The 23,311-nt window shown below is 43.9% G+C and overlaps 1 protein-coding gene across 13 annotated transcripts in view; it reads left to right on the plus strand.

The window, feature by feature from the left end:
* Positions 1–23,311, plus strand: part of FRMD4A (FERM domain containing 4A) — a 614,972-nt gene that overhangs the window by 578,880 nt on the left and 12,781 nt on the right. For 12 of the 13 annotated variants that reach the window (XM_053257645.1, XM_053257644.1, XM_053257646.1 and 9 more), the window contains 6 exons: positions 5,313–5,435; positions 9,484–9,712; positions 12,540–12,596; positions 15,881–16,118; positions 17,706–17,870; positions 21,843–22,702. In XM_053257645.1, coding sequence (XP_053113620.1) covers positions 5,313–5,435; positions 9,484–9,712; positions 12,540–12,596; positions 15,881–16,118; positions 17,706–17,870; positions 21,843–22,702 — 1,672 coding nt within the window. The remainder of the gene's footprint in view (positions 1–5,312; positions 5,436–9,483; positions 9,713–12,539; positions 12,597–15,880; positions 16,119–17,705; positions 17,871–21,842; positions 22,703–23,311) is intronic. The other variant, XM_053257653.1, reaches the window with a different exon arrangement.

A 23,311-nucleotide genomic window follows, 5' to 3' on the forward strand; every position in this document is an offset into this window, starting at 1 on the left:
CTGGGTTGAATGTTGGGGTCAGGGTGTCCCCAACACTACCTGAGATGGAACTGTGGCTCTCCTTAGAAATCTGATAACAATTTGGTCCTGCCAAGGCAACAGAGACCACTCAAGGGGGTGTTCATGAAATCTTGCCTAAGGAACCATCTCTATGATGGAAATCATGGACCCCTGGAGTTGAGCATAGGACTAAAATGGTTGCCTCTTAGAGAGTTGCACGTCTTTATTATCTTGTCCCTTCAGCTGACAGGTAGGGATGCCAGGCCCCTACTCCTGTCCATAACAGCACCCAGGTAGTGGAATTGGGTGCTTGGAGACAGGGAACTCTTTTGCCTGTTTACAAATCCACCTGCATGTTTCCCAGCAGTCAAGTGTCTGTTGGACATTCTTGAGACTTTGCAGTCTGTAGGGTGGTTGGATTAATAGATCATTCAAAGAAGGATATAAATGTGCACTCTTGCTCTGCAGATGTGCCACATGACCTTGGTGAACACTCATGGTGCAGGGCTCAGACTGAAGGAGAAGTGTGTAATGTTGGTAGCTGATTGTTGTACATGAGCTCTGTGTAAAAGGTTGTGGACATGGAGTAGTATCATCAGACTCACTGGGTGGAGAAGGTGGGAAACCTCCTGGTTACCCTGCTTCTATGGGTGGAGAAGGCACTTGCCCTTCTAGATTGAGGGTCCTGTGGACCTTGTGCAGTAACCTGGCAAAATATCCCTGAGAGAAGCAGAATATGCCAGGCCAGTTCTCTCCTTGCAAAGTTCACCCTCCTTGCCTGAAGAGGAATTGTCTGAGTCCTCCCTGGGATGGCAGAGAGCAATATGACCCAGCTGGAGTAGAGCTGGGGGCTAGAAAACCCTTAGGAGGAAGGATGAGGCCCTGGGAGGCTAGAAAACCCTTAGGAGGAAGGGATGAGGCCCTGGGAACTGGAGAGCCTTGAAGAGAGAGGTTGGGTGCCTCTAGGTCATCTGAGTGGCCTACATAGCTAGGGTGATCCCTCATAGGAGTGAATAGAGGCCTCTCTGCTTCTCTGGAGTGGTGATCACCCTCTACTGAAGACCTTGTGTTCAGGGCCAGGGCTTCTGTAATGGAGGATTTACCCACCTTTCCCCCCCTTTTTTTTCTTTTTTCTTGAATTCTCCTTTGCCAGACTCGAATATGTTCAGGGATTTCCTCCACCCACACTGGCACCAAGTTCCTTGAACCCTGAGGCCGTTGGGGGCTGCCAAGACTCACACCATATGTGATATATCCTGGCTGAGCCACATATGCTGGCCCTTGGGAACTTTACAGCCCTCCTCCAGGCCTTCAGGGCAGTTGAGCCCCCAACATCGCCTGCTGCATATGCAACCAGTTCTCCACCACATTTGGCTGCAGCTGCTGCTGAGCTGGAAAGGCAAGCCGGGTCCTCTCCACTTGGGGGAGACCATGGCTGCACCTTAGAGTCCCGCCACTTCTTTGGTTGGGACTCAGAGTCTGCCTGGGGTTTGCGCCACTCACAGCATGTGTAGAGGAGGCAGACTTATCCAGAAGGGAAGCCTCTCTCTTGCTACTTCCCTTGCACTCCACTGTCCCTGTGATTAAACAAGGTTTGGTGGGTTAAAAACAAAGATCCTGGCTGGTTTATGCAGCCATGTCCCCTCTTCATTTCTCTCCTCTCCTAAAGACACAGGGACAGGAAAGGCACCAAGGCTCCTGCTCTGGAGCTAGACAGGGCAGAAACTGGAAGGCAGTGTGTATGCCCCTCCTACATGGGTTATCTGAGCTGCTTTGCTTTTGGCCCTGGTAGGAGGAGCAACCTGACCTATGGATAAAATCCTCCACTGAGAGAGAATGGCTGGGGCTGCCCCTGCATGGGGAGGGGCAAGGAGCCATGCAGAAGCCCCACCCATTTACTGGAAATCTTCAGATTCATCCACCTGTCTAGTTCCTAAGATTTTACTAGGCATTGCTCACACACATCTTCACAAGCATGAAACCTAGAAACTTGCCTTTTTAAATGAAATTTTAGGTTCTTGGGAAGCTGAGGTCCAATGCCAAATTTTCTGCTTTTTTCTGCATTCCCCTAAACTCAAAGCTTACACACAACTCTGCCTAATTGTACCTTTAATAGGTGTCTTGTTTCTGCTATAAACTCTGACTAACCCCAGAAAGAACTAGTGGTAGAAAACAGCTTTTCTGCAAAAGATGTAAAAGGAAATACCTGACCTGCTGACCCTTATTTAAGCATTCTTTCTCACATGAAAAACAGCAGCTGAGTTTGGTAGTTTGCCCAAGCAAGCAAGGGTTATGAGGTCAGGTCAGGTCCCACATGTCTATGCCAAAACAGGCTTGGTCAAATCATCTGCATAACTTGTAAGAAGGCTTAATCATCATCTTCTAGTTTTAGTGTAAACTTCTTTCTTCAGTCTTCCATAAATCACTGTTTGTTTGTTTTCCTGTGGGAACTGCTGCTTTTTAGTGAGGCTGGCAGACTGAGAGAAGGAAATTAATTAAAAGCCTCGGTATGTCCAAACTAAGCCTGGCATCTAACCATTTGAAACAGTGGTATCAAATTTCTGCAAGCTTTGATTACTAATTAGTGAGCTAGGTTGCTAACATACTTTTTATTTTACAGGGTGAATAGAGTAGTCCAGGACCCATTTGTTACTGCTCACCTTAACTAAAAAAAAAAGGGGGGGGCACTACCATGCCCCTTTAATCCCATAGAAGAGAACATGTAGCTCTCCATCATTTCCTATTTGTTAGAAAAAGTTTCAAAAGGGTTTTGGTCTTTGCAGACTGGCATATAGGCCTTCCCTTGGGAAGGAGGCATAAACATTTCACTACAATCCAGCATGCTACTTAGGTTAAGCAGTGAATGGGCCAAGGTCTCCTTTCCCAGTGACCTGAAAATAAGAGAGGGGGAGCTCTATTGAAGATCAGGGTCAGGGAAGCAAGCGGGAGCAGGGGCGTAGCAAGGTTGGAGCGGGCCCAGAGACAAGATTCTAAAATGCACCCCCCCCACACTGAAGCTCAGCTCATGAAGTAAAGAAATCTTAAATGAGGCTGAATAGTGGTAACAAAAAGCAGAGTAGAATTTCTATATCCTACGTGCCACAATAGAACATCATCCTAAATTGTTTTTTAAAAGGTTTTGTAAATTGTGGATGATGCAAGTCATTGAATAGTACTAGAGAAAGACATGCCCTTTCTGGTCGCTCCAGGTCTTAACGCTCACATCAGTTTCGGAGGATGAATACAATTGAAGGAAGCCCAGGTGGGTGCGTGGCTGGGGGAGTCAGTTATGTGACTTGCCTCTGGGGGCCCCCCCAAGGCAGTGGGCCCCCAGACAACTGTCTCCCCTTGCCCTGTTATAGTTACGCCCCTGAGCGGGAGGTTGTAGAGAGCCTCACTTAGTCACTTGCCTGCTACACATTAAGTTCAGCTGCTCTTACGTATGGTTTTTGTTTGTTTGTGTGTGTGTTTGTTTGTTTTTTGCAAGAGATTTGGGATTTTTTGCCTAGTGGAATCACTAAGTGCTAGTGTTATAGGCAGAATACAAAGCCTCTTTTTAACTTTGGCTTGAAGCCTTTTCCATACACGCTGCAGGTGTTTTTCCCTACCACAATGGCATTGTGTGTTTCTTGATAGGCATTTAAACAGCTTTAAACATATTGCTGTGTAGGGCAGCCACGCTGCATATGCCAACAAAGCCAGAACGTTCACATTAAGGATAGTACATATTAGGTTGGGGTGTGCTTGAAACCGGCTGATCCAGTTCGGTTTGAGTCCGAAACGGACCTGAACCAGACTGGGCCAGTTCAGTCCAGTCCAGGGGTGTTCACGGATGATTTTCTTTTAAAAAATTGTTTTGACTTACCCCCTGGGTGGGGGGTTCTCTGAGGCAGCAGGGGGGGTGTCCATGGAGGTTCCCCCTCCCCCCACCAGCCTTCCTGCCTTCAAAAACAGCCCCGTCCGGCCATTCTTCAGCCCATTTGGGTCTTTCCCCTGGCGTGGTGGCCATTTTGGAGGCCGCCATGCCTGCACAATGGGCCTCTGCATGGCCTGGGTCATGCCCTTTCAGTCCAACATGGTGTCATGCCCAGGCCACTTAGAGGCCCATTGTGCAGGCATGGCGGCCTCCAAAATGGATCAGGGTCAGATGGGGAAAAGCCAAAGAATGTCCGAACAGGGCCATTTTTGAAGGCAGGAAGGCCAGTGGTGGCGGGGACCTCTGCTGACACCCCTCACCACCACCTTGGAGAATTTCCCCCTAAATCGACTGGATGGTGTTCAGTACAGGGTTGAGCCGAACTGGGGTTTGACTTCGAACCGGTTCAGTTTCAAACTTGTTTGCACATCCCTAGTACATATTATCTTCTTTTTAAAAAAATCATTAGCATGCTGCTCAGTGGCCTTTGTATGTGAAGGTCTGCTGTGTTATTTTAGAGTAATCTGCCCAAATGCCCTTTCAGTCCAACATGGGGCTGAAATTCATATTGGGGCAATTTGTCCATGAACGTTTGGTTAAATGCTTAAAATTTCCAATTGATAAATAGTTCACTGTTTATCTAAAATAGTTTTTTTAACTACTACTACTACTTCTATTACTATTCACTTTTTATTTAATGTCCATGGTGTGGCAGTTACCATAAAAATTATTAACATTTGGACAGTGCCATTGATATACATGGTGTTTTATAGAGTAATACAAGCAGAAACCAAGTTTCTGCTCTGAGAAGCATTCAGTCTAAATTTAGATAAAATGTAGCAAGGAGACAATAAAGGGAGGGAAGGGAAGCCGTGGCAGAGGTAAGAAGGGATTACAGTTCAAGGAACGCAGATGTATTTCAGTTGCAGATAAGAACTACAGGGTTAAAAAAGGCTTAACAACATAGGCAGTTTTTAAGCTGGGATTTGAAGGAAGAAAGAGAAGTGGCACCATGTAGGAATTCCAAAGGGCAACATCATGGCTTCTTCACTGTTTTGATCTTAGAAAGCTTGACAGATAATTAATGAAAGTAACTGTTGATTTTCAGCTTCTCGTTCTCTGTTGACCCCACTGATACACAAATGACAAAACAAATATGATTTAACCACCAATCCTAGGTAGAATTTGCACAAATCATTAGTTCTAAACAAACAATACAGTTGCACCATGATTCAGGTTGATGCTAACCAATACATTTCTCGGTTGTACATGGACATCAGTAGTACATGGACATTTCTGCTGAAAGACAATATTTATTGAAGCTGTTGATTTTGTATATAAGATCCATTTGGCTCACACACATAGCCAAATTCTAATATTTTATATACATTGACAGGAACTTACAGGAAAATTGCCAAGAGAATATCCCCTCGATCCAGGAGAAGAGCCCCCAGTTGTGCGAAGAAGAATAGGTACTTCCTTTAAACTGGATGAACAGAAAATACTGCCAAAAGGAGAGGTGAGAACTATTTTCAAATCCAAACTTTCTGTGTCTTGGTTGCAGTCTTAAATCACTGAAATGCAGTTTCCGTCAGGATCTGAAAAGAAACATTAAGGCTGTTCTTACAATTGGCCAAAACTGGGCTAAGGAAGCCAAAACCAGTCTTGGCTGATCATAAGAATCGACGGGATCGTGCCTGATCCCAGCAGCACTTTGATGGCAAACCTGCCAAAGAGGCAAGCCTCTTAAACAGGGTTACGGGAGCGAACACTCCTTTAGCCCCATTGTTGTTTTTAATTGTCTGCCAGCACTGGGGCTGAGAGACTGCGAGGCCCCCACCCGTTGCTGGGGTGGGGATACCCAGAATACACTACGCACTTGGGGTATCAGAGCATTGTCTGGGTGTGCGGTCCACGTACCCAGCTCCTTTGACAGATCATCTGCAGGGAAGGTAAAGTTAATGATCCTTCCTCCCCAGCTCTCCGCTAGGCCCTTCTCATGGATTATGAGAAAGCACTCATAAGCTTACCATGAAAGGTTCTTTCTACACTATGGACAGGAGGGTATCCTAATCATGAGTTGTACCTCTCACTTGCTCCATGCAGTCAGGACTGGTATCAATTAAAGGTTTCCCCAGAATGCTGTGGGAGGTAGACCCACCTAATTCCAGGACTGTTGTAGCTTGAGGGCAAAACAGGGTATATAAGCCAAAGTACATTAGCACACATATAACAATGGAAACAGTAACAGAAGGAAGACCAAATGTTCTTCTAGCGCTTCCAAAAGAACCTGAGAGTTCCTGCCACCCATTATGGTTTGTAATTATAAGCAAGTATAATTATTAAGTAAGTAATAATTATAGTATCAGGAACAATGGGTGGGGCAGATACCCTGCATCCACTGTGTAGAAATAACCCTTATTTTATTCTTCTAAACACCCAGGCCAGACTGAGATGCAGTGACTGGCCCAGCATTACCCAGGGCACTTCATGGCTGAGCTTTCTGAGGGAATGCAGATTTCCCCAGTCCAACATTTTAGCCACAATACTCTACTGGATCAACTATCTAACTGAGGATGCAAAAACAAAACGCAATTTTGTGCGTGCGCGCGCACGGCAGACGGGCATGCACGACGGGCGCTCACAACTTCCGGCCACTTCTGGCTGATGGGGGGAACGGGGCGGCAGGGAGGAACGCTGCCGCCCCGAGAGGCTTGAAATTTGCAGAACGCCGGCGGGGGAAACGCGGCGGGGGGGTGAGTTCACCCTCCCCCACCCTTAAAGTACTACCCCTGCCGGTGCCGAAGCACTGAATACCGCCCCAGCGCCGAAACGTTTCAGAGGCCTTTACAATGGCCTCTGAAACGTTTCGGGCACAAGCCTAATAATTACTTCTGATTTTTACCCATGGTTACAAATCAAAGGCATTATACCCTTCCATCCATACCTAAGAAACGCAAGCATCATCCTGACCCTACTCTATCCTATAGAATTTTGCTTTCTGCTTTTGTAAGTTTGTCAGAGTGTGGTGGTTCTGAGCCTGTTCCCTGGGTCAGTGCTGTGAACCTTGGCTATGAAAACAATCCTGCTGCAGCAGAAAGGCAGGGCTGGAATAGGGATAGTTTTCTAAGTTAGGTGCGGTAATTAACAAACATTTCCCAATATTGCTTGCTTACTGTAGCAAGGAGAGGGAGGTTATAACTTCTCATCTTTTATTTTAATTGCCACTACATTTGTAGGTATACACCTGAAATGCTTTAAATGCACACATACATAAGTAAAGGTCAAATGTGACAAAAACTGCAAGCACATGTATCATACAGGTACACTAGTCCATGCCACAGTTCCTCTTGAATTCACACTCTGCTAGAAAGAGTTTTCCTCTGCTTAATGTGTGAAATGCCCATAACATGTGAGTCGAAACTAAAATTAATATCTGAAAGTAGCAAACTCTTTTTGAGGTTTAGTATGAACATTGTCAGTAAGACTTTGCCATTAAAGAAATTTAGAGAGAAAATGCATAACTGTACTTTAAAGGTTTCCTTAATCTTCTGCCTACACTGGTTGTTGTGGGAGATTTTCCGGGGGTGGGGGAAGGGGGAAGGCAGATCAGGATCTAAGTCTTAAAATGAATTGTGCTGATTGCACATTTAATAAATTTAGTGTTGACAGAGCTTATGAAATGTTCAAAGCAAAACTCTTTCTGAAAAACAACAGCTGTTCAATCTTCAATAATGTGGGGAGAACTGTAGTTATAGATCTAAAGTGGTACTGATTCATTACTGGCAGAAAAGGAGGCTTTTAAGCCAAAATGTCCCAAATGAATACTTCAGAGAGCCATCTTGACTTGAAGAGAGATTAATCCACAGCAGTGTCAGCTTCTTTTGTGCATGTGCGTACACTGGTAAGACAGAAGATCTATATAATATACTAGTAAAACGGGCTTGCTGTTTACAAGCTTTCCTCCTGCAGCACAAAATGGCCAAGCATGGTCACTGGTATCATTGGTACTTGATGTGCAGAAGAGTTTGTGTGTTTCGAAAAATGTATTGATCTCTCCAGCACTTAAGCTTTCTTGTGTTGTTTTTTTAAATTTCTTATAGCAGTTTTCATGCAAGTCTGACACAGACTGAAATGCAGTGAATGGAAAAATATATATTTGTAGCTTGTTTGTTGCATCAGAATTCAATGAAAGTCTGGACTTTCTGTCTGAAAAAATACCTGAGAAAACTGCCACAATGTGTTGGAAGGTTTCATTCCCCATGCTTTTCCAATGGAAGAGTTTTTCTGCATTTTCTGGCATATTAATCATTTTTTCCTGGGATTTTCAATTTTTCTAGTATTCTGGGCATGGTCTCAAACCTACCTGTAAAACAACATGTTCTTAAATTTTGCAATTTGGTCTGAGAGTTTCATGTCAATCAGTCAGTGAGGCCCAAGCAGCTAGCTCTTTCTTTCTTTCTTTCTTTCTTTCTTCATTCACACACACACACACACACACACACACACACACACACACACAGCCTTGGATTAGGCCCAAGGCCATCCCATTTCACACAGTGGCCTACCAGATGCCTTTGGGGAGTCCATAGGCAAGAGGTAAGGACATGCCCTCTCTCCTGCTGTTGCTTCCCTGCAACTGGTATTGAGAGGCATTGTGCCTCTGTGGCTGGAGTTGGCTATATATATTCGGTTAATATGAGGCAGTCTAAATAAGTTTAATGAAAACATAAATTGCCTATCAAATGGAACTTTAAAACATTTAGCCCATGAGACTCAGTCTTCTGAAAAGGGTAGGGTTGGGGACAAAAATGCTGGAGGACAGTAACCATGAAAGAGACAGAGATCTTTCAAGGCCGTGAAGACCCACCTATTGATCTCTCCTGTATTTAATTCTGAGGCTTTACCTGACATTGCCCACACATGTTCAGTCCCTTCCTCTTGTCCCTGAGGGCTAAAAACCTGGCTTTAAAAGGTTCTCATGATGCCATGCTCTGCACCAGATTCCATATTTGTGTGGGTACATGAAATACATGCAACTCCAATCATGATTATACAAAATGGGCTGTGCTTTCTTTCAGTTTGCTATTGGCTCTTTGTTTTCAAGTTGCTAACATGGTATTCAGCATGCACACTGACTGTGAATTAGCAAATGCCATAAAAGATAGACCAGGAATGTCACAATCATAACACAGTGGTGGCTAAAGTCCAGGATAAGTTTTATTCAGGTGTTGTGCAGTCACTTATCTGCAGCTGGATCCCATGCCGCTTTGGTAACATCTCTTAGAAGGGTGTTGGTGAAGTATGTTGTTTGTACAGTGTCTCTGAAATCATCTAAACTGAATGATGTAAGCAAAGTGGAAGTAATAGTTCCATTGTGGCAAGCAGTGTAATGGCAGCTGTTTCACAGATATTCTCTCTAGTAGACAGCACCTAGCTTGCCAGTAATGTGCCATCAGTAAAGCTACTCTGTTTTGCAACTGCAGAACTGCCAGCTGTCTAATATAGCTAGTGCACTGATAGCAAAAAAAAACAACCAAACCCCCAACATATTTCTTGTTGGACAGGAAGCTGAGCTAGAACGCTTGGAGAGAGAGTTTGCCATTCAGTCACAGATCACGGAAGCTGCTCGGCGGCTAGCCAGTGACCCCAATGTTAATAAGAAGTTGAAGAAACAAAGGAAAACCTCCTACCTTAATGCACTGAAGAAACTCCAAGAGATTGAAAATGCCATCAATGAGTACCGTATCAAATCTGGAAAGAAGCCAACACAAAGAGCCTCCCTGATTATAGATGGTAAGTAGCACTGAAACCTTGTGGCACTCTGATCTCATTGATAACCTAATGATCAGTGGGGTCCAACAGTTGCAATTGGTGGATGCCAAGAAACCAGTAAAAGGCAGTGCTTTTTAAGGTACTGATGGGGAGATGACTTTTTGGAAGGATAATACAGAAGTTTCCAGAAGGTTCCTGACCCTATTGTAGCAGATTTGAGCACTGGAAACCCTTTTTGATAGGTAGGTCCGGGGCAGATTGCCCTTTATATCCCAAGAAAAACATCTGCTTTTAAGTATGTGGTTTGCAGGCCTTTTTGAAGACAAATTTCAGTTGTCAGATGCTATTAATAAGAAACGGGTGGATGGACAACAAAATAGTAAATAATATTCAGTGTAAATGTATAGCGATGTATATCAGAGTATCACTGATGGATCTGAACTGGCTGTGACTCCACGGGAGATCTTGTATTTGGTTTTTTGTTTTTTGTTTTTTGTTTTTGTTTTGAAATTTATTTTTTATTAATTTTTAACAATAATCATAACATCCATAATAAACACAATTGGACTTCCCGCGCACCTCTTTTCGTGAAATAAAAACTATAAAGTTTACCTTATTATAGTATTAATTTTAAAAAACACAAATTTAAAGCTTAAAGAAAAAAGTAAAAACCATTAGTCTACCCAACCTGCATTTCAAACTTCAAATCCAGCTGTAAGATCCATATTAGGAAAATAATTCTTTAAGTACAACCAAAAAGGTTTCCAATCTTCCCTGAAACGTTCTAAGCTTTGATCTTTTATCAGTGTTGTAAGTTTTGCCATCTCTGCATATTCCAAAGTTTTTATCAGCCAGTCTTCTTTTGAAGGCAATTCATTAGTCTTCCATTTCTGTGCATATGTTGTTCTAGCCGCCGTAGAAGCATAGAGGAAGAAAGTTAAGTTATTTGTAGAAATTTCTCCTTGTGTTATTCCTAGCAGAAAGGATTCTGGCTTCTTAGGAAATGTTACTTTAAATATTTTCTTTAATTCATTATATATCATGTCCCAATAGGCCTTAGCCTTCCCACAAGTCCACCACATGTGAAAAAAAGTACCTTCAGAATCCCCACATTTCCAACATTTGTTTGAAACATTTTTATACATTAATGCCAGTTTTTTTGGTTTCAAATACCATCTGTACATCATTTTATAATAATTTTCTTTCAAAGTATAACAAGCAGTGAATTTTAAATCATTCTTCCATAACTTTTCCCAGGCTGCCATTGGAGATCTTGTATTTGTGAGGGATAGCTCAATGAAAACATTGACTCGCTGTGTGGCAGTGGAGAAAGGCAAATTCCATATTATTGATTATTAGGAAAAAGATTGAAAATACAGCAGCTGGTATCATATTGCCTTTACCATGAATCTACAATTGTATTTTGGAATACTGCCAGGGGCATAGACACTATTGGGCGGCCGGGTTCAAAGAACACGGGCCGCCAGCCCTCAGGGGCTGTGCCTCGTGGCCCTGACACGCCCCCCGCATCTGATGTCAGATGTGGGGGTGGGGCTGGCTTAGCTCTTGAGTGGAGGCGTGTGGCCCCGTTCAGGAGTAAAAGGTCATTGCTGCAAATGCAGTGCTGGCCCCGATCTAGCTCCCGAACGGGGCTGTGCAGTCCTGTTCGGGAGCCATACCATGCCCCCCACATCTGACGTCAGACGCAGGGACGTGGCTAACCCCTGCATCTGACGTCAGATGTACGGAGTGGGGCCACGGCGGCTGGACACAGGTCGCTGTTGGTCTGGTTCTGCTACTGAATACTGCATTTCAAAATCTGGACCCCCATTTTTAAAAGGACATTTTAGGTGCAGGATATTGTAAAAACAATATTTTTAAAGGTGCAGAAGAAGGGAACCAAAAATATCAAGGTTTTCAGTACCTTCTCTGTAAGTAAAATAAAAGTATTTGGGCCTTTTTAAATTTGGGGTGGCAGGGAGTGGGGGATGAAAATAAAGGAAGATATAATAGAGGTTTCTAAAATAATGTAGAAAAAGTGGATAGAGTGGTCCAAGAGAAATCTCTCTATCATAATTCCAGATAAAATGCAGGATCACTCAGTAAAATTGATAAGCAGTGGATTCAAGACAGACAGAAGTACTTCTTCAAGACAGAGGTCAGAGGTAGACAAATTCATGGAGTAGAGGTCTATGCTTTGTAAGCTAAATGGAACCTCTGTGTTGGAATGGAGGCATTATTCCTCTGAACATCAGTTGCTAGAGGAATACTGTTCTTATATGCTCTTCTATTCTAGAAAAGCATGTCTGGCCATTGTTGGAAATATGATTCTGGACAAGGTGGTAGGGATGTGCCTGAGCCATGGTTTGAAATGTGGTTTGAGCACTTTGAGGGAAATTAAAAGGGAAACTTTACAAAAATAGAGAGCAGGTCCTTACCTGCTCTCCACCGCACCTTCCAGCTTCCTGCTCCAGCTCTTTGCCGCCCCTTCCAGCATGCGCAGGCACCATTTCTGTGCTCAGCAACACCATGCTGACCATGCAAATGGCATCCACGAATGTGCGGACACCACGTACGTACTGACAGCTAGCAGGACCGTTTTGGACACACGGCACCCCAGCAGGAAGCTGGAAGGGGCAGCGGAGAGCAGGTAAGCATCTGCTCTCAATTTTCGTAAAGTTCCCTTTTTAATTTCCCTCAAAGTGCTTCGAACCGCAGTTTGGGCACATCCCTACAAGATGGATCCATGGTTGCTCTTGCTTTCTTGTTAGTGAATTTTTGCTGTGCAAATTATAGTGATCTTCGGTGTTGAATGACAATGACCCATGTGTGTGTTTTCACTTCACAGATGGAAATATTGCCAGTGAGGATAGTTCTCTCTCAGATGCCCTCGTTCTGGAGGATGGTATGTAAAACTGTAATTGTTGTGGGCACTGTCATTGCAAGAAGAAGAAGACGACACTAGTATTGTGTCAAAAGGATAAGGACATAATCCAGGCAGAACTAAGCACTTTTTCTATAGGTTCTATGGGAGAGATTTATGTGCATCATCTCACCCTTTAAAATCAAGCTGTAAACCTAAAAAGGACCTAGATGAGTTCAACGAAGTATATATACCAAAAAAGAACCCACCATGATGTAGTGGCCTGAAAAAGTATTCTTTAAAAGTATACACAGGCCTTAAAGAACTATTGAGCCTATAGGTAGTAGTATAACGCCTCTGAGCACCATGAAGTAAAAGAATATAAAAGAAAGCATGTAATAAAGAATCTAAGTTAAAACATCAATAGACAATGTATATATAAAATATAATGAGTATATATATCAATCAAAAACATGAGTACAAAATAACATGCTTATGTGAAATCAACCTCACTACTAAAGTCTCCAAAATGATTACACAAGAAATGTTGCAACTTCCAGTTTAATCCTCCATAAGATGTCCTTCTGAGTTTCTAAATGTCCAATATGAATGGATGAGGAATCCAGTCGTCGTTGAATGAATGCAGTAAAGATGCAAGTTTCATATCCTGTAGGAAATTGACATCAGCTACAAAACTACACAAGGGGAATTATGTTCACCACATAAGCATGTTTTTCTCATGTTTTTGATTGATATATAATTCATTATCTTTTACATACATTGTCTATGTTGATATTTTAACTGAGATTCTTTATTAAAAGCTTTTCTTTATTTTATTCTTCTACTTCATGGTCCTCAGAGGTGCTGTATATTTCTACTGCCTACAGACTACCTATAGCAAGGCCAATGCATACTCTTAAAGCAGGGATTCTCAAACTTGGGTCCTCAGGTGTTATTGGACTTCAGCTCCCATAATCCCCAGCCTCAGTGGCCTTTGGTTGGGGATTATGGGAGTTGAAGTCCAATAACACCTGAGGACCCAAGTTTGAGAATCACTGTCTTAAAGCATAATTTTCCAGGCTACTACATTGTGGTGGGTCAATGGGACTTAAATGTGCTTAGCTTTGTTTGGAACACAGACATGGACAAGAATTCATTTTTGCAAGTGGTAGTTAGGGATGTGCAAACCGGTTCACTTCAACTGTTTGGGGTCGAACTGAACTACTCCCTGTTCATTCCAACACCGGATACACACAGACCTCCGGAGGTTTACAATTTATTATTTTTATTTTATTTTATTTTTTATTTTTTACTCTTACCCCCCTCCAGGGGAGTTGTCCAAGGAGGCGGAAGGGGGTCCGTGGAGGTCCCCCCCCCCCCGCTGGCCTCCTTTATTCCAGGAATCGGCATGGAATCAGCCCATGCAGAGGCCTATTGCGCAGGCACAGCGGCCTCCAAAATGGCCACCACACCAGGGGGGGAAGGCCAAAAACCGGGCAATTCCTGGAATAAGGGAGGTCAGTGGCGGGAAAGGGAATTTCTGCAGACACGTACACACACACACACCACAGACAACTCCCTCAGAGGGGGTAAGTGTAAAAAAAAATTGAAAAAACCCTAACCCTAGGATTGAACCAAACTGGTAGTAGTTTGAGGGGGAGCCAGAATGAACTGGCCCATTCCGGGTCCAGTTCAGACACGAACCGGCCCAGACCAGCCAGTTCCGTGCACACCCCTAGTGGTAGTTAGGCTTCCATGACTTTCTCTCTGATTTTTCCCTAGAAAAATATATACTTATATTCTCCTTGGTGGATCCTGTAGTATGAATTTATATTTTTATTTGTGGGGCAGAGCTCTAAAGTAACATTTCAGTGATGGAAAGATGTCCTTTTGGGATAGTCTGTTTCAAGCATCCATACGACTTTTTGCAGCTGTGCGTTAGAAAGGCATAACCACATGCTGAGTACATGTTACAGAAGAACCTTGAATGGGGCATAGCTAGGAGAGGATGGGTCTGTATTTTCCCCCTCACCACCGACCCCCACCCATTTGCAGTGGTGCACACGCAAAGCACATCGGTGGCCTTGCCACCAGTGCCTTGAGCCCACCACTCATCTGTTCCACAACCAGCCAGCTCCTCTGGGCAGTGGGAAAGGAGAAAAGCCCTGAATGGGGTTTCCTCCTTCTGCTTGGCCCAGAACTGGCTGCAAATGAGGGATATGCATGCATGCAAACAGGAACAGTTTTTTCCCTTGTTTCTAAGAAAGAGCTTCAGAACATATTCATTTTGGCATGTCTTCAGAGGCTGGTGAGATAAATGTCTGTTTTGATCTAATCTACTTGTTGACTGTTGAATTTGCTGTTATGTTTTATGATTTGGGGCCATGGTTTTAAATTGTTTCAGTGGCCAACATCATGATGTGCAACAGTACATCAGCTTCAGAAGGGCCACAGGTCCACAGGGAGCTTCTAGTGATGGCTGTGTGACCCTCAGGAACATATTTATTCAAGTGGAAAGGGAGGCACAACAAATGCTTCCCCTCCATGCCCAATCTTTTGCACACAAAAAGCCTTTAGTGCAGGGACACTGAATGCTCCTTGCAAACCCGCAGCAGCCCTTCCTCCACCACTTAGCTGCGCAATGGGCCATCGCCACAGGGATGCTAGAAGCTCCCTGAGTACCTTCCTAAATTGACGTACTGCTGCTTATCAAATGGGCCACTGTATTTTTTTTATATAAACTGCTTTGAGCATAGGAAAAGTGTTATGTGTATGTATGAGTACATATATGTATACATAAAATAAGTTTATGTATGTGTTACTGAAGCTAGCACACGCATACACTAGTGTAGGGGGCTTCCCGGTAACCCAGGGACAGGCTGTCACTGTTAGGACCCCCCGCCCACCACTGCCTGCTGCACACCCCCAGCCATGCCCCTTGTGCCAACATCAGAGGCACAAAAATGCATGGGGCATGGACAGGATTGCGGGGAGGGGGGATACAAGCATTTAGTTCCCTGGCTGGATGTGGGAGGGGTGCCCTGGAAGGAGCAAGGGGATGCTGTGGCAGACCCCAGTGGCCCAGGGACATTTGTTCTCCCTTGTCCAATGGTGGCTATGCCCCTGCATGCATATCTTGTTTATCACTGCCTTCATCTCCTCTCCCTCCCTTTATTGTTTTCCCTGTGTCAAATTTTAAACTGTAAGTTCTGTGAGGCAGGGACTTGTCTTTTTGTAATCTGAAAAGCATCATATATATTGATGACAATATATTAATAAATACATGTGTTCCAGTGCTTTAGTTTTTTCTTCTTTTCTAATTTTAGAAGATTCTCAGGTTACCAGCACAATATCCCCTTTACAGTCACCTCACAAAGGACTCCCTCCACGCCCTCCCTTGCATAATAGACCCCCGCCTCCTCAGTCGCTGGAGGGACTCAGGCAGATGCATTATCACAGGAATGATTACGACAAGTCCCCTATCAAGCCCAAGATGTGGAGTGAGTCATCCTTAGATGAACCCTATGAGAAGGTCAAGAAACGCTCCTCTCACAGCCATTCCAGGTGAGTCAGGAGCATTTCCATACAGTCAGTCATCTTATTTCTTGGTGTCTACTTGTGAAAGTGACATTAATGTTTTGCCAGCAAATCCTGTTGGGATATTGGCTGCAACCGAAGAAATGCATGGAGTTTGGGAAATGCATATATAATTAGACGTTTTCTGAAAGGATTAAACTACCATAGAGACTAGTTATTAAAAAGAAAGAAAGAAAAAGAATTGCAGTTGGCTTCTTCAGCTTTGGGAATAGCTATAGTGAAAACATCTCAGAAAACCAACTATGCCACTGGGCCTCTATGAGGCAGATTGCCACTTCCAAATAGTAATTCCCCACCCCCACCCCACCCCCAAAAATATTATTCACCAAATGCATATTTACAACTACTCAAGAAACGTACCATAGAATATGCCTAAAGTGTAATTTTATTCAACTTACTTATTTTAGTTATTTTAAAGAGTATTTAGAGAAAGCACAACTCTCTTGTGTCTTTCGATACTTCTTGTTTTATTTGATTGTGCCTGAACCTTAGTGAACACTGTTTTATAAGAAAAAAGAAGATATGCAGAGTATATTATATTGCAAGGATGTATTGTGACTAAGAGAATGAGCAATGAGCCAGGAGGCGCTCCCCTGTTCACATAGGTCACGGGCTCACTAGATAAGCTTAGACAAGCCACTTTCTTTCAGTCATGGTCCTCCAGCTGAAAAAAACAATGAACTTTGCATGCTTTTTGTAAGGACTTTAAGGCAGGGGTGTCAAATGGCCCACATACCAGATCTGGCCCCTGAACCTCCATTTTCCAGCTCCCAAGCAGCTGAGTATCAACTCCGGCCATCATGTTTGCTTCCCCCTGCCCCACAGCAAGCTGAAGTGGCAGTATTGCTCCCCACTTACTGCAGCCGGCTGACTCGTTTGCTGGTTTGTTTGTTTGTTCCTTCCTTCCTGCCAGCTTCCACCACCAGCATTTCTCTCTCCCTCCACTCAGAACGATGTATTTCTCCTTCTGCCCACCCTATCACGTTCCTCTCTCCTGCATCCTCATGGCTCTTTATTGTGCGGAAGATTAAGACAGGAGTGAGCGGAGGGCGAAGGAGGAAGAGGAGAGAAGAAGGAAGAGAGTGAAAGAAAGGGGGGGAAGACGAAGACAGAAGAAAGAGGGTGGAGGAGAAAGGGGGCAGAAGGAAGACAGGATGAGAATGGAGGGAGACGGAGGGAGAATGAGAGAGAGGAAGACAAAAAAAGGTGGGGAGAGGCTCCTTTTCCTGCAGAGTGAGTGGAGGAGAAAGGAGCTGGGAAGAGGGGAAGGAGAGAAAGGAAGAGGAAGACATAAGGCACAAAGCGGGTGCAAGAAGGTGGCATGAGGCGGGTACGGTCCCCTGGAGGTGCACTGGGATCAAATCCAGTTTAGAGGATGCCTGTGAAGTGCTCTGAACCCTTTTTTAAAAGCACTGTGTAAAATAAGCCCTGTTGTACACACACAAGCCAAGAGGTCTCTCTGGGATCACAACAGGTTGGTCTGCATACATTAACATTAGGTTTCCAGATGAAGAGTTTTGTCTCTCTGAAGGCTATGCCACCTTTTGTTCACAGCAGTCACAAGCGGTTTCCCAGCACCGGGAGTTGTGCAGAAGGTGGAGGGAGTAACTCTCTACAAAACAGCCCAATTAGGAATCTTCCCCATTGGAACTCCCAGTCCAGCATGCCATCGACACCAGATCTACGGGTACGCAGCCCACATTATGTGCATTCCACTAGGTAAGTCCCTCCATTCCAAGATTTGATCAGCTTGCCTATCCCCTCTCTCTTTTAAATATGAAATAATCCCTGCATGATTCTCAGTATCATGTCACTGTGTTGGTAACTTTTATTGGGTTGATCAGGAGCTGTCAGCTAGGAGATATTCAGCTATCCTGAATTGGTTTGTATCCCAAATCCTGAATTCTGTTTTAATGGAAATAAAGATTCTATTCTTTGTAAGGTAATGAGGAGGCCTGTGCAAAGATCCAACCTCTAATAATTTGCGCCTCACCCCTAGTGCCACATGGCGGCGACCCCTCACCTCCCTGATCTCTGTGCAGAGCAGTCTGTGCACAGCACCAGGTAAGGCATACAAGGGAGTGAAGCTGCAGGAAGCCCTGGTGACCTTGTGGAAGCCACACAGCACAGCTCCACAGAATACAAGGAAGTGTAATCCTTCTTAGCACTTTCCCCATAGAGCTCTTTGTATAAAGCTCTGAGGAGGACTACATTTCCCAGCATTCATTATACATCATCCTACACAGCTTCCACAGTGTAACTGGACTTCCCACCGCTTTACTACATTTAATGGCCCTTCCTGGTGCTCTCTGCATGGACCACTCTGCACAGATATCAGTAGCGGATGCAGCTGCTTCCATGAAGGACCGGGAGAGAGGTGCAAATGGTTTGCCTCTATGGGAAAGTGTTGTGCAGCCCTCATGGACATGTTCCTGGCAGTGCAAACAGATTTTGGAAGGAGGGGAAAGAAATGAAAATTGCACCCTACCCTCTCACAGCTGATGCTAGAATATGGAATGAGGCTGGGAGTGCTGTGTAGCTCTAGCCCTTTTTCAGTGCTGCAGGGTTACTTCCACTGATGTAGCCCTGCATGTTATTAATAATTTTTAATTAACATTTTTTAATTTAATTTAATTTTTTTAATTTTAATTTTAATAAAAAATGTAATAATTTTTAATTAACATTTTAATGTGGTTAACAACGTCCCCTCTCCTTACCCACCCCGCCCACCCAGAGAATGGTTTGGGTCATCCCCTCCCCAAACCGTATCAGCCATAATACTTAAAATACTTTGAACTAACATTTTGAAGGGTGCCCAGTCACTCTTTTTCAACCTAACTTACTTCATAGGATTGTTGTGAGAATAAAATGGGAAGGATATCCTGAGTTCCTTGGAAGAAAGGCAAGATAAAAATGTAATAGAGGCTTTGGTAGTGGGTGGTATACAAATATGCTAAATAAATAATAAAATAAAATAAATAAATGGAAAGGAATCCCTTTTTCCTAGTTCTTTAACCAGTTCTAGAATTTGGATTTTCCCCCCTAATTTTAAATTTCCTCAATTTTCAAAATTTTATAGGAATACTTATATTTTTAAAAGAGTTTCGTATCCTGTTTTAGCACTTCTCCATGTTGTCCACTACGCACTGTTCACATATCTTTGCATAGGCTGTTTTCTCAATGAGAGCTGGTTCATCCTTCTTCACCACCACCACCACCACCACTCCCGCCTCATCCACTGAGCAGTGGGAAGAAATGGACATTTTATTTTAGATAAGACAAAGGAGCACAGGAACAGGAAGTGCTAAACACTCCCCTCACTCCAACTCCACAACCTCACCATTTTCAAAGCTATTCTTAGTTGGCACTTGCAGAGTTGCCATTTTTGGCCAGTTGCAGTGGTTACCTCAGGCTTTTCCATACTTTCCTCTTTGTGAATTCTGGCCAGTTTATGAGGATCCATGGCATTATTACATGGACCCAAGGCATTATTACTCTTATCATGCATCACTTGAACTCGTCCTTAGATTATTGAAATGCATTAATGTGAAGGTATATTCTGAAGCTGTTTTGGATTTCTATAAATGGTTTAAATTGGAACTGACTGCTAAGAAAAAAGGTTGTTTGCATTAGGAGATGGATGCCAATTTGTTACACATGTTTTGGGGTAAGCTTAGTGAGATCTACGTTTGGGGTCATGCGTACGATTCAGCTTGACTTCTTTTGTTGAATGCTGAAGTGACTGCTGAAAAATTATCACCCCTCTGCACAAAAGGTTTAGCTGGAGGGAAAACTGATCACACTGTCAGATTAGGTACAGTAGAGCCTTAATGATGATCAGGAGACTATGTATCCAGTGTAAATATTTCCAGTAGCAAATAAGTGGTGATCTGCATGGGCCTCCCTTGTGATAACAGAGAAGAAATAATGTTAGAACAGGGAGGCTAGGACAAGTGGTTCCAGATGCAATATAATTTATTATGCACTCTTTGTTTCAAATTAAATGTGGCCATTTGGGAGACAAACAGTGTGAAGCAAATAGGGCATTATCTCATAGAGATGCATAGACAGAGTAACTCCTGTTATCTGGGTTATGGTACTGCCACCCAAGCAGCACCCTTTCCAATGGGAAGAGGAAATGCAGAGTAATTTGTAACTTTTGCCTCCCCTCCATCTCTATAACCTATGAAAACATTCTTAGAAATGTGATCAGATATTATACATTGGTACAGTGTTCTTTTCACACTCAAAACCTCTAGTTATATAAATTGATCTGAGCACAAATATGTGGTGATACACAAATATTAAGAGTACAATTCTTGTAACAAAGAATTGCATATTTTCATGGCTTTTTATGTTTTCACTCCTCCTGTATCTTATTTAAGACAGTACAAATGAAAACATCATCATTTTGCAGTATCCGAGTTAAAATATTATTTCACTAATTCCAAAACATTAGCTTTACAGCATTTAGAATTATTCAACATGCAAAGCTTTAAAACTGATATACTGTAGCTGCTCCTTTAGCACACTACATTAACCTGCAGGGCCCTCCAGCAACTCTCTACTTATGCTTTCTCCATCCCCCCCGCCCCCCCCCCCCAAATTGTATTCCCAGTGTTGAAGACCTTGTGTCTTTAAACCAGTGGTCAGAAACTACACTGATCTGTAGCCTGATAGGTCACATGGTCACATGACTAAGATCCCTCCACTACTATTAAACTGTTTCATGAAAGCCAATATACTCATAAGCTGGCTGAGGCTGAAAGCTCCACACTGCATCTCACTGCTTGTTCTGGATGCAAAATGCAGGAACCAGATGAGCAGGGCAACTTATATGCTACTTGTAGTTTTCCTTCCCTCCTGAAGCCAATTGCAGAGCTTGGCTGGAGCTGAAGGATGTCTCTTAGTCACTAGAAGAGCAGAGTTAAAGCAGAACCAGCAGTTGTCTGCAGGCTAGATCCTGGCTGGGGCCGCCAGTTGTCTGCCACTTCTTTTAAGTACCATCCATCTCCAGACTAGTAAAGACAGCCTGCAACTCTTTGCTAAGGCTTTTCTCACATTCATGAGGTTATCACATTATAATGTAACATTGCAGAGACAGGAGTGAATCCTGTTGCTACTGAAGATGGTGAACCCCTAGTAAACTGTATTTTGAAATCTTGAATAGGAGAGCAAGTGCAGGCAAGCCACTGGCCTGTCATTTGCCTTAATAGAAAGAATTGTTTACTTTGGCTGCTGACTGAGGATGGAACAGTGGATTTAAAAGCAGGAAGTAAGATTTAGGTTAAACATTAGCAAGTGCTTTCTAAGTATAAAGAGAGTGCTGAGGAAACTCCTCCATTGGAGGACTCAGGAAAACACTGCTCTGTTGAAGGTGTGTTACAGATATCCTCTCTCTTTCTTTCGACACCTTTTTAAAAGGATATCTCTCAATATAGAGAATGGGGTTAATGACCCATCAAAGCTGAAGGCTAGAATCTTATCATTGTGTTGTATCCATCCATGTGCCTGCCAACTGAGTTAACATTGCTCTTCCCCGTGGATTAGAAGATGTATTTAGAAGCTAATCATGTTCTTCAGCAGTGAATGATCTTATAGTTTCCTGGTTTAAATATGGAGGCTGAAGCAGGTTGACTGTTTGTGAGATATTGGTAGGCCAACCTTTCTTTATTTTTACTGTACCTACAGATCAGTGGACATCAGCCCTACTAGGCTGCATAGTTTAGCACAGCACTTTAGACACAGAAGCTCCAGTTTAGAGTCTCAAGGCAAGCTCCTTGGGTCGGAAAATGAGACGGGGAGCCCTGATTTCTACACCCCCAGGACTCGTAGCAGTAATGGCTCTGACCCCATGGATGATTGCTCCTCCTGCACCAGCCATTCCAGCTCTGAGCACTACTACCCAGCTCAGATGAATGCAAACTATTCCACACTGGCTGAGGATTCCCCCTCCAAAGCTCGCGAGCGTCAGAGGCAGAGGCACAAGTCGGCGGGGAATCTGGTCTCCTCTAATTCAGGGAGCATGCCCAACCTGGCTGCGAGGAATGGGACTGGCCACCATGGAGTCTATCTGCACAGCCAGAGCCAGCCTTCCTCCCAGTACAGGATCAAAGAGTACCCTTTGTACATTGAAGGGAGCTCCACACCAGTGGTGGTGCGCAGCCTGGAGAATGACCAGGAAGGACACTATAGCGTGAAAGCACAATTTAAAACGTCCAACTCGTACACCGCAGGAGGGATGTTTAAGGAGAACTGGCACGGGGATGAAGTAGACTCAGTAAGACTGACCCCTTCCCGTTCTCAGATCATAAGGACTCCATCTTTGGGCAGAGAGGGTCATGAGAAGGGGTCAGGAAGGACTGTGGTGTCAGATGAACTGAGGATGTGGTACCAGCGGTCCACGGCCTCCCACAAAGACCACAGCCGCTTGTCGCACACAAGCTCCACGTCATCGGATAGCAGCTCCCAGTACAGCACCTCCTCACAAAGCACCTTTGTGGCACACAGCAGGGTAACAAGGATGCCTCAGATGTGCAAAGCAACATCAGGTGAGCAGAAGATGGTCTGTGTCATGTTGTACATATAGAGCAATAATTCCTCAAAGGTGTGCTGGAATATAATACTAGCTCAGGGGTAGGCAACATTGCTCTCCAGACATTGCTGAACTACAACTCCCATCACCCCAGCCATTTATTACAGCTGGGGGTGGAGAACTTTGATTACATAATTAACCAAGGCTCCTCCTGTGTGCCTTACCCTCCGACTCGCTGGATGATGCATTGCTCTGGCCATGCTGCCTTCTGTTCAGAAGGTATGCTCAGAACACTGGTTCACATAGAAGCATAGTTGGCTCTTCTCAGGGTGGGCAATTCTTCCTCTTTCCGACTTCAAAAGTCACCTTTTGGGATTGTAAGAGTGAAGTTGGCCTCGACTTGTAATTCAGGGGGGAGGGGAATATGCCTCAGCTGTTGCTTAGAAATAAGCACTTAAATGCTACCCATGCCAAACCAAACTTGGAACCTGCCTGCTGTTTTAATGTAACTAGCACATGCAGGGGAAACATACAGGTCAGGGCCACAATAGGAACAAAAGGTAAACGCCCCCTTTCCTCATCCCAGTCAAGTTTGGGGACTGCTATGCATGTTTTTTACCTTGGA

Source organism: Hemicordylus capensis, chromosome 5, assembly GCF_027244095.1.
Source record: "Hemicordylus capensis ecotype Gifberg chromosome 5, rHemCap1.1.pri, whole genome shotgun sequence".
Classification (NCBI taxonomy): domain Eukaryota; kingdom Metazoa; phylum Chordata; class Lepidosauria; order Squamata; family Cordylidae; genus Hemicordylus; species Hemicordylus capensis.